Here is a 15114-nt window from a genome sequence, read left to right as displayed (position 1 = left end):
CATTTGCTCTCCATAATTTTGATAAATATCATTTGATAAAATATCCCTTTTTTTTTGTTGGTTGACATATCTATAATTACTTCCACATCTTCCACATCTTCATTCGTTCATCTGGCAAATATGGTGTACAATCTTTGTATCTGCTTCTTCATGTGTACAAGATGATTTATAATCAACAGATCTCTTCATTCGATTGTTGAAAACTTCATTTGATTGTAGGTAACTTCATAACTTCAAAACTTCGTAACAATTATTATAATTCAATTTTAATATTTTTCCTTCACAAATCTCAGCAAATTCGTCGTTGAACCAGTCTTCAATAAGAAATTCCACAAACTTTTCTTTAAAATTTCTATTTTTTAATAATTTGCCAAAATCTGTTAAGCGCCTATTTTCTCTTCTGACATCATACTGAATATTACTCTTTTTTCCTCTCAACTGATGTTCGTGGTCTTTAATAGTTGATGAATTGTATTTGTTAAATATGATATAAACTTCTTTTCTTTCAAAAGAGTAGAAATTTAAAAATGTGTTTAGAAATTGCTGCATACTTTTGAGGTAATCTTGTTAAGTATGTAGCAAGTAAAATCCATCATAAATAGTAATGTCAAAGATATTAATAAATAAAAACGCAAGTTTTACGATTAAAAAAAAATTATATGCACAATTTCAGTGAAGAGTACGACGAAACGTGTCCGAATGAAAAATCGGAAAAAGATTCTTGTCCGTCAATTCTACATTTGTATACTACGAGATTTTATAAAACAGCTTTGAAAAAATCAGCTTGTTATTTATAAATAGGATATAATCTACAAAAAAGTAATCTCGACTGTATATTTTTTTAATTTAAAAAAAAAACTCTATTTTTTGTCGGAGAATTAATTCATTAAGTTGTACTCTTCATTTAAAAACTAAAAATCATAGAAAAACGTTTTTAATAAATTTCCAAAGTCCCGATTTTCACTGTCGGGCGGAAAAATCGGCGAGTACATTTTGTCGGACAATGTAAAAATAGTATTTTTCACGTTATTTTTGAACAATACAGAGAAAATCAGCTTGTTATTACTACATTTTTTGAAGTTGTTTTTTTGGCATGTTTAGTTTGGTGGACTCCCTTATGGAACCAAAATTTGGACAAGATTTTTTTCGGATATTTCACGAAGTCGACTTCTGTATTCATTAAACAGTAATTCGTTATTAATAAATTTGATACATCACTTCAAAATGACCACTTTTGGATAAGCTGGAGAGAAAAAGCACCCGGTACCGAAAGTATCTCAAGAGATATTTGGGGGTGGAGGTCTTACGAAGCTATCCTGAAAATTGTAGCCTATTATTTATAAGTGATACAGTATGTCGCCTGGCACCTAGACTAGAAACGAAGAGTCTCAAGAAATCGAAAAAAGAATGGCTAAAGGTATTAAAAGTGCTAGAACTCTAAATAAAATGCTGAGATCAAAGAAAATATCCCAAGGAGTAAAAAAATAATATATACAACGATTATCTGACCAACGGTGCTTTATGCTAGCGATACCTAAATCTTAAGCAAAACTATGGAACTGAAGCTAGGTAAATTAAAGCGAAAGGTACTTAGAACAATATAAGGAGGTTTTAAAGATGGGCATATATGGATAAGAACAAATAATGAAATAATACAAATATATGAACAACGAAAACTTCAAACATTGCAAAACAAGTAACTACAATGCAGGAAGGAAGACTCCTCAAATAATTAATAAATACTGAAGCTGGCACAAAAAGGAAAAGAGGACGATCACGAAAAAAATGGATGGAATCGATAAAAGAAGACTTGCGATTGTTAGGAGTACAACCAACCACCCACAGATTTTTTAACTACAAGCATGCTGTTGCCTACAAGATAGAGGCCAAGTAAGTCAACTATTAATTCTAAAAAACATAACCTACAAATAACAACTTGTTGGTTATACAGTTTCACAAAATTTTTAAAATAATCTTTTTTGAAAACGATTTCCGGAGTAGAAATCGAAACGTCAAATATTAGTTAGTTAAAAATGTAATTTTCATTGCAATTCATTGTGGCTTAACCCCATATAAACATAATATTTCCATACTTTTTCTTTATATAGGTACATACGTAATTTAAAACTTATCACAAAAATCAAATGATGGATATTAAAATTAAAAAATTGAAATTATGAAGTGCTATTTCACATAAATTATATAAAATAAAAAAACTATTTTCGATTTCCTTCTTTCAAAGAATTAAATCTTCTTCTAACAACGCAATCGAAAAAATAACTATTTCAATATATTTCCTTGTCGAGCTTAACAGAAACGGACTTGTGGACGTCGCACAAGCCTCCAACGTAAACAAAAATGTCGAATTTCAAAAATAGAACATCACAAAAGCTACTTTTAAGTCTATATCTGAAATAGCATCATCCTGGTGAGCCCAAATATGTGCTCATTCATGTATATCAGCTTTATATCGATATATTCATCCGGCGTGGTGGTGAATAGAGGTTAATATCGCCTTTTACTACCACGTAAATTGAATAGAGCAGTAGGAAGAGGGTCAATTTGTTGCAATGGTCGGTTAACAGCCACATTTGCCAGTTTTATTAACTCATATTTTGTTTATGATAGAAACATGACTATACAGGTATGTACGTACGTCTTTTGTAACTAAAAAACATTATTACACGCTTTGTGATATTCCTTTGTATAAGAGCTCAATAATCATAGCTTTTAAATAATTTGAATAATAAAAAAATGCATACATGGTAAGTAAATTAAAATGTTGATAAGCAGTGTTTTTACATAAAGTTTCATGGTTATTTATTTGTTTGGCGCATTGTATTTCGAGACATTTAAAAACACAAAATAATATCTATTTAAATACTCAATAAAAAAACAACATTTTAGTTAAATGCAAAGTGCATGTACAGGGTATTCCAGTGATTTCCGAAATTTCAGTAAAAACAGTACAAACTTTTAGTAATGTTCAGTAAACCATCAGCCAATACCCGTAAGCTGACGAAATGCAAGACCCGCTGAACACATCACCCCCTTTCCGGTGTGCAGGTGAATCCGAGGCAGTCGATTTCACGTCGCTTAAAGGCATTATACAGTCCACAATTGAAAGGGCTCTAGAACAGTTGGAAACTGACCCTAATTTTCATCGAAAAATTATATTAAGCGATGAGGCTCGCGGTTTGTGTGTATTTCCACAAAAAGAATTTTCTAATTTCGGACGATACTAATCCAAGAGCGTCCAATGGATCCCGAAAACTTTACTCTTTAATATTTCTTTAAAAACTACGTTGACCAAGCTTTCGCCGTCAAGGGAGTTTATTGAACTGTCTACCGATATTGTGTGATTTGACCCCTTATACTCTTTTTTGTGAGGTTTTCTTAATTTGTAAGTCCATGCCAATTAGCCACAAACCACAATGGCCCTCAAATTTAACATAATCAATGCCATTGGTTAAATTCAGTCTTATTTATACGTCAGAGTCATGGAAAATTAAACATTTTGGATGCTCGCTACCCAGTAAAGCCAAGGCCGGCATTTAAACAATGTTTTATATATAATGGTATCGCGACTTAATCGTGCATACGTAAACCACGACACAAATATACTATATTATCACATTGTAGAATCAGTAAAGGGAGCTGTATATGAAACCTTGCGAAAAGAGGATCGAACCTACCGACAACAAATAAGAGCATATTATGAAGTGATGAACAAGAACAATAAAAACAGATAAAGCAACAAGCGTATCACAAATCGCTTACCACCCAAGTAATAGATAAAGTAAAATAAAAACAATACCGCAATCAACAAATAATTTTTAAAAGAAAGGTTGTAAAACATAAAATCCAAACATGGGAACGAGAGCAAGTGAATTCATGCCTAGATGAAAACAAGTCTTCAGAGGCTTGGAAATTCATACGAAACCTAAGAAGGGAGGACATAAATACAACAAACATACAAATCATCAACATCAATGTATTTATAAAAGTCACTGCGCAAAAGAACTACAAGAGTCCAGACCTGAACATCTCCAACAAACATCAGAAGATACCAAATCCATGGACCAGAAATAATCATCGGGGCAACCTTAATGCGAAACTTATGAAAAACCATGAAAAATAAAATAGCCTATGGATCAGAAGGAATCCCCTCTGAACTTTTAGAAAATGCAACACCAACGCTTGAACATTGTTAAACTGGTTTAAGACACCAACTTATTTACAATAAAAAGGAAAAGACAGTTTAGATTTGATTTCACATACAGGGCGTTTGTGCATCCGCTTATACGTATTTCGGCCCAATAGGCCTCATCAGAACGGCTTTCGCAATCGCTCTGAACGTGAAATAAATCTTTTCTGTCTTAGGAAGCAACTTTAACATGGCTTCGTATAGATGCAATGTAGCGACATCTGATAATAAAATCGTAGACTACATCAACTGCAGACTACTACAATCACAGCACAGGACCAAAAAGATCTGCAAATTATGACGAATCGATTAATATAGGAATACGAGCGAAGGGGACTAAATGTTATCTCAACAAAAACGAAATACATATGCATAGAAAGAGCTGAAAATGATGAACTAAATTTAGAAGATGAAAATGTAATGGTCAAAAACTGTCTCTAAATAGAAAAAGATATAGATATATAACAAAATTTTTAGAAGCGTTGTACTTTATGGATGCGAAATCTGGCAACACACTAAGGAGCGGAACAGAATCTTCTTCTTCTTCTGGCAATGGATTTTGGGTGCAGATCAGCAGGTATACCCGGAATGATGCTATTAAATAAAATAATAAGACAAATCATGCACAGAACAACACAGCTTGATGGAGTCTAAAAGGCAATGTCAGAGACAAATCTACGACTAGAAGTTTGGGTCGATAGACGTGAACGGACACTGGGAACCGGAAGGTGCAGGACACTATAAACCGAACAGCATACATATATATACAGTATATATATATATATATACATATATATATACATATACATATATACATATATACATATATATATATATATATATAGTAAACTCTTAAATATTGGGGAAATCTGCAAGAAATACTCTAATGTGTATCAATTGTTTCGCCGAACGTTTTCGCCAAAGAGAATTAATTTGGCTTCTTCAGGGCTGAAAGAGAATAAATTATAATTAGCTACCATATATTATCTATTAAAACATTATTGATCTTACCGTAACTTAGAATTGTAGAGTTAGAATATTAAAAAACTTTGCTAGTAACATAGTGGTGTTTTTTGTTACTATGTGCAAAAAAAGTTTTTTATAAGAATTGAAATGTATGGTAGCTTCGAACTTGACACGTAAAGGCTTACCCAAGGTTAATCGAAAAACCCAATGCAACTACATTTAAAAGGAGGTAATTCTTTGAAATGTCGGCAATAACTAAATTTTGATTTTAAATAGTTAAAAGTGAGGTTCTGTTTAAGCCAGAACGCAAGCGCCGACAACTTCATTATAATTGGTATGAATCTTTATGTCGTTAAGGTTCATTGGTAAAAAACGAATAAATTTAAATCCCAGTAAAGGGAAATATTATTTTGATTTTCTTTATTTAATTATATTATATTGTTCATGTATTATTGAATCTTATTGAGATAATTAATTATATTATTAATATAATATAATTAAATAAAGAAAATCAAAATAATATTTCCCTTTACTGGGATTTAAATTTATTCGTTTTTTACCAATGAACCTTAACGACATAAAGATTCATACCAATTATAATGAAGTTGTCGGCGCTTGCGTTCTGGCTTAAACAGAACCTCACTTTTAACTATTTAAAATCAAAATTTAGTTATTGCCGACATTTCAAAGAATTACCTCCTTTTAAATGTAGTTGCATTGGGTTTTTCGATTAACCTTGGGTAAGCCTTTACGTGTCAAGTTCGAAGCTACCATACATTTCAATTCTTATAAAAAACTTTTTTTGCACATAGTAACAAAAAACACCACTATGTTACTAGCAAAGTTTTTTAATATTCTAACTCTACAATTCTAAGTTACGGTAAGATCAATAATGTTTTAATAGATAATATATGGTAGCTAATTATAATTTATTCTCTTTCAGCCCTGAAGAAGCCAAATTAATTCTCTTTGGCGAAAACGTTCGGCGAAACAATTGATACACATTAGAGTATTTCTTGCAGATTTCCCCAATATTTAAGAGTTTACTATTTAACTAATCTGCAAAGATTAAATTTCTTTTCTATATATATATATATATATATATATATATATATATATATATATATATATATATATATATATATATCGTAGGCAATCGGTGTAAACCGTCATTCCGTGAAAAGCCTAGTCATTACAGGTATTGCCGGCAAACGCTGTATTACAATCATTATTACTTTGTTTGACTAAAATTATGCGCCATTTCACGGACTGCCGTCTACGCTTTGCCGTCCGAATGATTTAAGGTTATGTTTAAGTTGTTTTTAACTCATTTTTTTTATCATAATTCCACGGCTTTTTGGCGTCTTTCTTCACTTGATAATATTGGTTTACTTTTTCATAAAATACACTCTTATGGATATCCATATTTTATATAGTAATAAACACTTGCAACAAGATATGTGGTAAAATCTTAATTCGACGACTGAATTCACTAAACATACAACCGTCAAAAGCTGTAACGTTCAATCATTCGGCCGGTACCACCGTTTGCCGTCTGCCAGGGACGGCAGTCCCTGAAATGGCGCATAATTTCAGTTAAACAAAGTAATAATAAAAGTAATACAGCGTTTGCCGGCAATATGTGTAATGACTAGGTTTTTCACGGACTGACGTGTTACACCTTTTGCCTGTGCCATATATATGTCATAATGACATCAAGAGACCTTTTAAACAATTAAAAAATTTCGATATGTCACACACACACTTTGTTTTATTTAAATTTTTAGATAGGGTGATTGGATTAGTCTTTCACTAGTTCGATAACAAATTTTCTGTAACTACTTCATATATGGCTATTTTATAGGAGTTGGCTACGCCATTTGCCTCATAGATATCTACATGGGCATGTATTACAATACCATCATAGGCTGGGCACTATACTACCTCATCGCCTCGTTCCAGTCGGAGCTGCCATGGACATCGTGCCGAAACGAATGGAACACACCCATGTGTAGACCAGTCACTGAACTACTACCCAACATCTCAGCTTCTAGTCCAGCAAGAGAGTTCTTCGAGTAAGTCTATAAAAATATTAATTGATCGTAGATAAAATGTAATGTAAAACATGATTTGTAGGAGAGAAGTCTTAGAGCAGTATAAATCAGACGGCCTGAACCGAATGGGTCCTATCAAACCCGCATTGGCCTTGTGTGTGTTTGCTGTGTTTACTTTAGTTTATTTTTCGCTTTGGAAAGGTGTCAGGAGTACCGGCAAGGTAAATGTATACATCGCACCCTGAGATGACAAGTGTCGTATCTTCCAAAACCAAGTTTCGAGACATTTGCATTTTAAAGAGATTGCCACAGTTCCAGTAATTTTAATAGTGTGTATAAGGTTACCATACATTTTTCAAATACTTATTGTAACAATTTTGTACCTCAAAAACAATTCTTTTAAGTAAATGAATTACTTCTTGAGCTGTAAATAATTAAATAAAATTTTGGGATGGAATGTACAACAGTTTCTTCTTCTTATGGTACCCCATCCAATTAAAGGATGTTGGCGACAATTCTGGCATACTTATCTCGGTCTTGCATGGCTCTAAAGAGTGCATGGGCATCGAGGTTTGTCCAATCCCTTGTTTTTAAGCCATGAGTATTTCTTTCTTCCGATGCCCCGTTTCCTTCTATCTTTCCTTCCATAATAAGCTTTAGGAACTGGTAATTGGAATTTCGAAATATATGACCCAGATAAGCAGTTTTTCTTCTTTTATTATTGGCAGCAATTCTCGTTCTCTGCCCATTCGATTTGATACTTCGACATTTGTTGTGTGATCTGTCCAGGGAATTTTAAGTAGTCTTCTAAATACCCACATTTCAAAGGCCTCCAATCGGTTCATCACATTGGCCTTTATGGTCCAGGTTTCTACACCATATAGCAGTATGGAGTAAATGTAACATTTTACAAAGCGATATCGAAACGTTGAGTTAAGGCTGCTGTTGCTTAGCAAGGTTCTCATATTAGTAAATGCTTTTTTGGCTTGCTTAATCCTGCTACTTTATGTCTGGATCTAGATCGTCAGTTATCCAACTACCGAGATATCTGAACTTGGGGAACTTTTGGATGTTCTGATTGTTTACTCTTATATTTAATTGCATATGTTGTGTTCTGCTAACCACCATTACCTTCGTCTGGTCTTTATTAATCTTTAAGCTCAGTCGTTCTCCTTCAGTGTTTATTCTATCTTTTAGTCGTTGTAGCGCTTCTTGGCTATAAGCTATTATGACTGTACCGTCAGCATAGGGAAGATTACTAATAGTCTGTCCGTTGATTTTAATGCCATCTTCAAAGTCAATTAAGGCTCTATCGAAAATCGTTTCAGAGTAAAGATTAAAAAGGGGGGTGACAGAACACAACCCTGTCGTACACTTTTTTCGATTGAGAAGTATGATGTAGATTCCAGATACAACAGTTTAACATTAGAAAATAAATGCACCACAGTATAAAATTGTTTAATAATCATCAAAAATTGAACAAAAATTATGATAATTTGTAAATGAACGACAAAAACACATACCGTATCAAAGAATATTTACACTGGATTAAACAAAACTTCCTCTTCTTCTTCTTGTAGATCAATAACAAAATTATTCTGCTTATGATTGCTTACCAATGATTCATAGAAGTGTGCTTGGGACTTAGGTATATGATTTTGTTTAAGCAACCACATTAAATCATTCTTTTCAATCTAAATTCCAGGTGGGGTTGCGTACATATTCGATCCAATCTTGAAGTACTCACTCGTTTTCTTCCTCGGATAGTAACTGTCTTCATCTGTATTTTACTCTGTGTTAAGAGAAACGTTAAATTCTCCAGCTAATTTCTTAAAATTATAGAAATCAGTGAAGTGTAATTCCTTCACAACATAAGGATTTCCAGTTTTTTTGGCTGCACTGACTATACCAGTAAATTGCGAAAGTGTGTAAATAGGTAAATTCTTGAGACTTCTCTTACACTGACGTTCAATGCAGGAATGCATGGAATCACCTGAATCCTGTGTGTGCCAACTGTCAGATATTTGTGAGTCTCCAGAGATTTACTGTTTTGTAGAACATAATTGTACATTGTGGCAAGAAATTTATTTTTATTTTGAGCTGAGCAGTTATCCGAAAAAAATATTTAGTATTTTACCTATTTATCAACATGCTCCTGGATATAACTATAAACGCAACTTGCTATCTCTATCGGTCCTTTTTTCCGTCCTATATGTAACAGAGTCCTGCTTTTGAAACATTCTCAAAAATTGTAAAGTTGTAGGTATTTAAACAGCGTTTGTAGAAAAAGCTGGAAACATCACCTGATGGTAATGGAATTATAGCCTGTAAATCATACTCACATACTTTGATTTCTTCTGCCAGTTTGGCACGCTTAACATCCTCGGATCTTTCTTCTCTCGATAACTTTACGTTTTCTCGATGACGTTGATACTCTACATCTCTATTCTTCTTTTCAAGTTCAGTACAATTAATATACTGATGGCAGGTTGCACACTGGTCCTTGCGAGGCACGAAAAATCCAATATTAAACTGGATTGTTAAATATGTGTCTATATTTACTCTTTTTCAAAATAGTATATTTACTAGCGGACCAACTCGACATCGAGTTTTGATGTAAGTTTTGCTGATATTTAAGAGGGGCGGAGTCTACCGATCCATCGGTTCCGTCGCCTGGTGTAAATGTTCCAAAAATCCTAAAAATAAACTGTATCGACGCCAATTTTTTTAAATTGAAAATCGATACAGTAGTTTTTTTGGATTCTCAGGAAGATTTACATTAGGAAACGGAAACAATATGATTGTTAGACTCCGCCCCTCTTAAATAAAAAACGGAAGTAAAACCGGAAGTAACTTTTTTTTTGCATATTTTAGATTGTAAAATGCCACGTTTAAGAAAAAGAAGTCGGTTTGAGAACTCTAACTAACTAACTAACTAAATTTATATTTAAATATTATTTAAATTTAAAAAATACAGAAAACAGTATGATGCTCCGCGCTAGTCTACACTACCGCCTACTGTTCCACTTTTTTGAAATTACGCCACAATTTTACTTTATAATAAGTTTATTTTTTATTTTTTATTTAAAATAAACCTAATTTAAAGTAAAATTGTGGCTTATTCCCAACAAAATTAATAATATATTTCTAACTAATAAATTAAAAACAAAGTAATGCTTACCTCATTATTTAATTCTTCAAGTATTAAACTCAAAACGTAGTCTAAATCTCTAAATATCAATCACAACACCTCACACACGCTGCACTTGTTGGAAACAGAATACTTTCTAACTAAACATAAAAATAAAAAAATACCAACTCATCAGATAGTGTAAAACAGACCCCATAAATTAAAATCGGAGACAGGAGGATCCCGAATTTTGAGTGGTCACTATCGTTATTTCTTAAGTGGAAACACTTGTTGGTGCATTCCAGCATTCGAGAATTGACGCGTTGGTGCATTGTGTATAATATTGAATTCCTATACTTTACTATAGGAAAAATTCATTTTATGGCCGTCATTTAAATTTTAAACCTTAGGGGGATCTACTGGACAATCTGTTTAATTATTCGAAAAAATTATTCTCCTATCTATCACCGTTTAGAAGGAGTATTGCGCACAAAAAAAGGGCTTAGCCTTTTAGTATATAAGATGGTCATTCTGACATTTCTTCAGATACAGACGATACATTTCAGCAAGTGTTAACTGTCCATTGATGTACTTCCTTCGCGTTTGAGCACGAAGATAGTGAGACTCCACTACTGAAAAGAAATCAATATGCTGTCTGGCATACTCTACAGCATCTGGAGGTAAAGCGCCACGGCTGTTATGTTTTCCACATTCATCATCACAAATAATGCCAGATTCATCAACTTTGTTCCATAGGGTATGGACATACCTTTTACTGATCCCAAACTTATTAAGAAAAATGTTTTGCACACTTCTACATCATTATCATTTATCAGCAGCACATACTTATAATTATTGCACCTAATCTGTTTGCTGTGGTGAGATGGAGATATCTTCGATGTCTTCTGAACCAGAAAAGTTTGCTGCATTCTTAAATCACCAAGGGTCCAGAACTTCCGATTAATTTCGTGACGTTCCTCCTCCCCCTCAGTCTTAATCCCTTTTGGGATGTGGTGACACCATCAGACCTTTACATTTTTTTTACGATTTCTCTTTATCCTTCTCTGTCGTGGGCTAGTTGTTCGGCTTCATGTAACCCTTGGTTAATCATTATTTTTGTTTGATCTACCCAGCGGCTTGGAGATCTTCCCCTAGGTCTCTTTCCTTCAACTCTACCCTCGACTATCAGTTTTTCCATTGTACCTGTTCTTCTAGCAATGTGCCCAAAATACTGCAAATATCTCTGTTGTATTTGTTTAAGCAATATATCCTTTACTTTAAGTTGTTCTAATATTGATACGTTAGTGCGATGATCAATCCAGGATATTCTGAACATGCGGCGGTATACGCACATTTCAAAAGCGTCCAGTTTATTTTTATCCGCTTTCTTTAAGGTCCACGTTTCGGATGCATATGTCGCTATGGGAAAAATGAGCGCCCTTACCAGCCTTAGTTTTGTGTGTATTGTTAAGCTAGAATTTTTCCAAATTGCTACCAGTTTCATCATAGCTGTTCTAGCAATAGTCAGCACACTCTCTGTCACACCCTCCGTCATTTTTTATTAGGGACCCCAGATATATGAAACTATTTACTTTCAAAGCCCCCAACTTCTTTAATGTGTTGAAGATTATTCCGAGCTCTGTCTACTATCATGATCTTTGTCTTACTCCTATTTAGCTGTAGTCCATATGTTTTGCTTTTTTCCTCCAGACGTCTCATTGTGTCTTCCATTTCTTCTTGATTTGCCGCTATTATTAAAGTGTCATCTGCATATCTCAAGTTATTGATTTTTTGACCTCCTACTGATATTCCGCCCTTCCATCCGTCTAGTACCTTTCGCATTATGTGTTCGCTGTAGATATTAAACAGAGTTGGCGAGATTATGCATCCCTGCCTGACACCTGCCTCTGTTCTGAAATGATCGGAATGGGTGTTGTTTATTTTTACTGTGAACTTATTATTTTCATATAGACTTCTGATTAGTTGAATTAAGTGGTGGGGTGTTCCCATTTCCGCTAGTATGAACCATAGCTGCTGCCATTTGACTTTATCGAAGGCCTTTGTGTAATCCACAAAGTACATAAGCATGGGAGTATTGAATTCACGAGTTTTTTCGATTAGCTGTCTGACATTAAGGTGACGTTAGTCATCATTAAATTTTGCCGAACACTACAGTCTACAGCCAGCGTTCTGTTCATGTAGGTTTCACTTGACGCTGTTCAACAATAACTTTTTTTCGTGTGACATAAGCTTTACCTGAATTGCGATTCTTTTTTCTAGTGTTGACTGCCCACTTGGATTCATTTCTTTTTTTTTTCTAACTATATGAACTGAAATTAAAAAAATTCCTTTAGTAGGTAAATTTACTGAAAACAATAACAATTCTTCTTCTTAAAGTGACCTGTCCGTTGCGAACGTTGGCTATTAACATGGCAATTCTGATCCTGTTTGCGGCGCTTCTGAATAGTTCGACCGATGTGAGCCCGAACCACTTCCTCAGATTTTGGAGCCACGAGTGTCTTCTCCTGCCTGGCCCTCGCTTACTGTCTATTTTGCCCTGGACAATCAATTGCAGTAGACGGTACTTATCGTGTCTCAATATGTGGCCTAGATATTCAAGCTTTCTTTGTTTAATTGTATTCACGATTTCTTTCTCCTTTCCGATTCTTTGGATTACCTCTATGTTGGTGACATGTTCGGTCCAGGATATATGAAGAATGCGTCGGTACACCCACATTTCGAATGCTTCTAGTTTTCTCGTGAGCGTCTACGTCAGCGTCCAGGCCTCCACACCATACAGTAAGATCGGAACAATGTAGCATTTAACTATAGTTTATTTTTATGAACGAGAGAGTAATTAGCATAATTTTAACTGGTAGCTCCGACCACTTCATGGGCGTGCTCAAGATTAATTGAAAAATTACTTTGAATAATTGTAAAAAATAAATGAATTATTTCAGTGTTATAAAGTGTTATGTGTATGTAAACAAAAGTGACCTCTTTTATCACACACTATATTAGAACTGACTGGCCTACATTAAAGAGGGTTTTAAAAAATTCACATTTTTTTTAATTTTTAAAAATTACAAAAGAGAAAAAGAGTTTTTAAAACCGTCTAAGGTATGTTAAATAGATGAATAAAAATATTAATATAAAACTTACAGCTACTTGTTACAAATCCAAATCAGATTCAGAAGATGAACTTTCAGAACCAAGATTTATAATAACTGGCTCGATCATTTTATCAGTAATATTGTCCAGCTTCCACATTTTTTCCTTTTCTTTAATAGTGTGATTTACTGCCTTTTCCCAGTTTTCAGGTTTTACATTATTTACGGCCTCCAAAAACAACTGTTTAACATCATGAATTTTAAAAGTGGCATTTTTTCTTGAAACTTCACTCTTTATCTGTGCCCATACCAGTTCAATCGGGTTTAATTCACAATGATATGGTGGGGATCTAAGTACTGTCATTCCACGATTTTTGGCAATTTCATCAATTTCGTATTTTTTAAATTTTTCTTTATGAAGGGCACACAACGAATAAAGTTCCTTTCTTATAGATCCGGGATGGTACGTAATATTTTTTGAACTCAGCCAATTCTGCAAGTCTTTTTTTAACCACTTGGTTGTGGGCAGTCCTTCTATAAGTCTGGAGTGATAACTTACATTATCCATTACTATTACACAGTTCTTAGGAAGAAGATCTATCATTTGTTCGAACCATTCTTGAAAGACATCAGCGTTCATGTCTTCATGGTAGTCACCGGTACGAGTTGATTCAAAAGTTAATAAACCACCTTCAACAAAACCGTCTGAACTGCCAATGTGTACTATTATCAGCCTGCGTCCCTTTCCTGATGGTGGGTTTAAACTAGTAGATAAGTTATTTACAAAAGCGTGCCTTTGACTTGTAACAGTTTCATCCTGCCAAAATTTATTTGGTGTATGACCCTCGTTGATCCATGTTTCATCAAGATAAAATATTTTTCTTTTTTGGTTTCTCATTTCCTTTATGGTTCTTAGAAAATGTCTTCTCCATATGACAATATCGCTTCTTTCTAATAAAATAGTCTTTCTGGGATTCTTTTTCCAGCGGAAGCCTATTTCTTTTAAAAGTTTCCATAACGTACTTCGACTCATTTCTGGGTAATCCTTATCATCTCGAACTGAGACAAGAACTTTATCCAATGTTGAAAATTCTTGTCTAAAGAAGAATTCATGCACTTTTCGTCGAAGTTCTTCTTTAAAATGATATTCTATTTGAAATTTTGGTTTCCCTGGAGCATTACGTGGCATTTGAAAACTGCGACATTTCTCTTCTTTAATAACTCTGTAAATCGTAGATTTCCCAACACCAAGTGTACTGCTAACTAACTCAACGGTCTCATCAACACTTTCACATAAACGTTTGTCTGTAAATGATTTAAAACAATTAAATATTAATGTTTTTTCATTAACTGTTAGAGGACCAATTTTTCGGCGTTTACACGGCACTTCCAAATTTTCCATAACACTAGTATACACAATAAACTGCACCTTGCAACTGAAGTACCTACTTTTAGTGAACTGTTAAGAATTTTGAATACGCCACTTGGACCTTCCTATATACAAAATGGAAAAACCCACTATCACATTTTCTGTGGAATAAGTTTAGAAGGTAATTATCTAGTCAATTACTGTCGTAGATTCCTGGAATTAAAGAATTAAACGTTTGATTGTTGAAACCCTTAATCGTGGAATGCACTCATTTCAGA

General features: G+C 33.8%; 1 protein-coding gene across 1 annotated transcript in view; it reads left to right on the top strand.

Moving 5' to 3' along the window:
- The window catches only part of SerT (Serotonin transporter), a 110395-nt gene that overhangs the window by 74956 nt on the left and 20325 nt on the right, over nt 1-15114 (top strand). Inside the window, exons 3-4 of the mRNA XM_072541635.1 lie at nt 7038-7248; nt 7310-7448. Coding sequence (XP_072397736.1) covers nt 7038-7248; nt 7310-7448 — 350 coding nt within the window. The remainder of the gene's footprint in view (nt 1-7037; nt 7249-7309; nt 7449-15114) is intronic.

The sequence above is a fragment of the Diabrotica undecimpunctata genome, chromosome 1, assembly GCF_040954645.1.
Source record: "Diabrotica undecimpunctata isolate CICGRU chromosome 1, icDiaUnde3, whole genome shotgun sequence".
NCBI classification, from domain to species: domain Eukaryota; kingdom Metazoa; phylum Arthropoda; class Insecta; order Coleoptera; family Chrysomelidae; genus Diabrotica; species Diabrotica undecimpunctata.
This window is presented reverse-complemented; position numbering and strand designations above follow the sequence as displayed.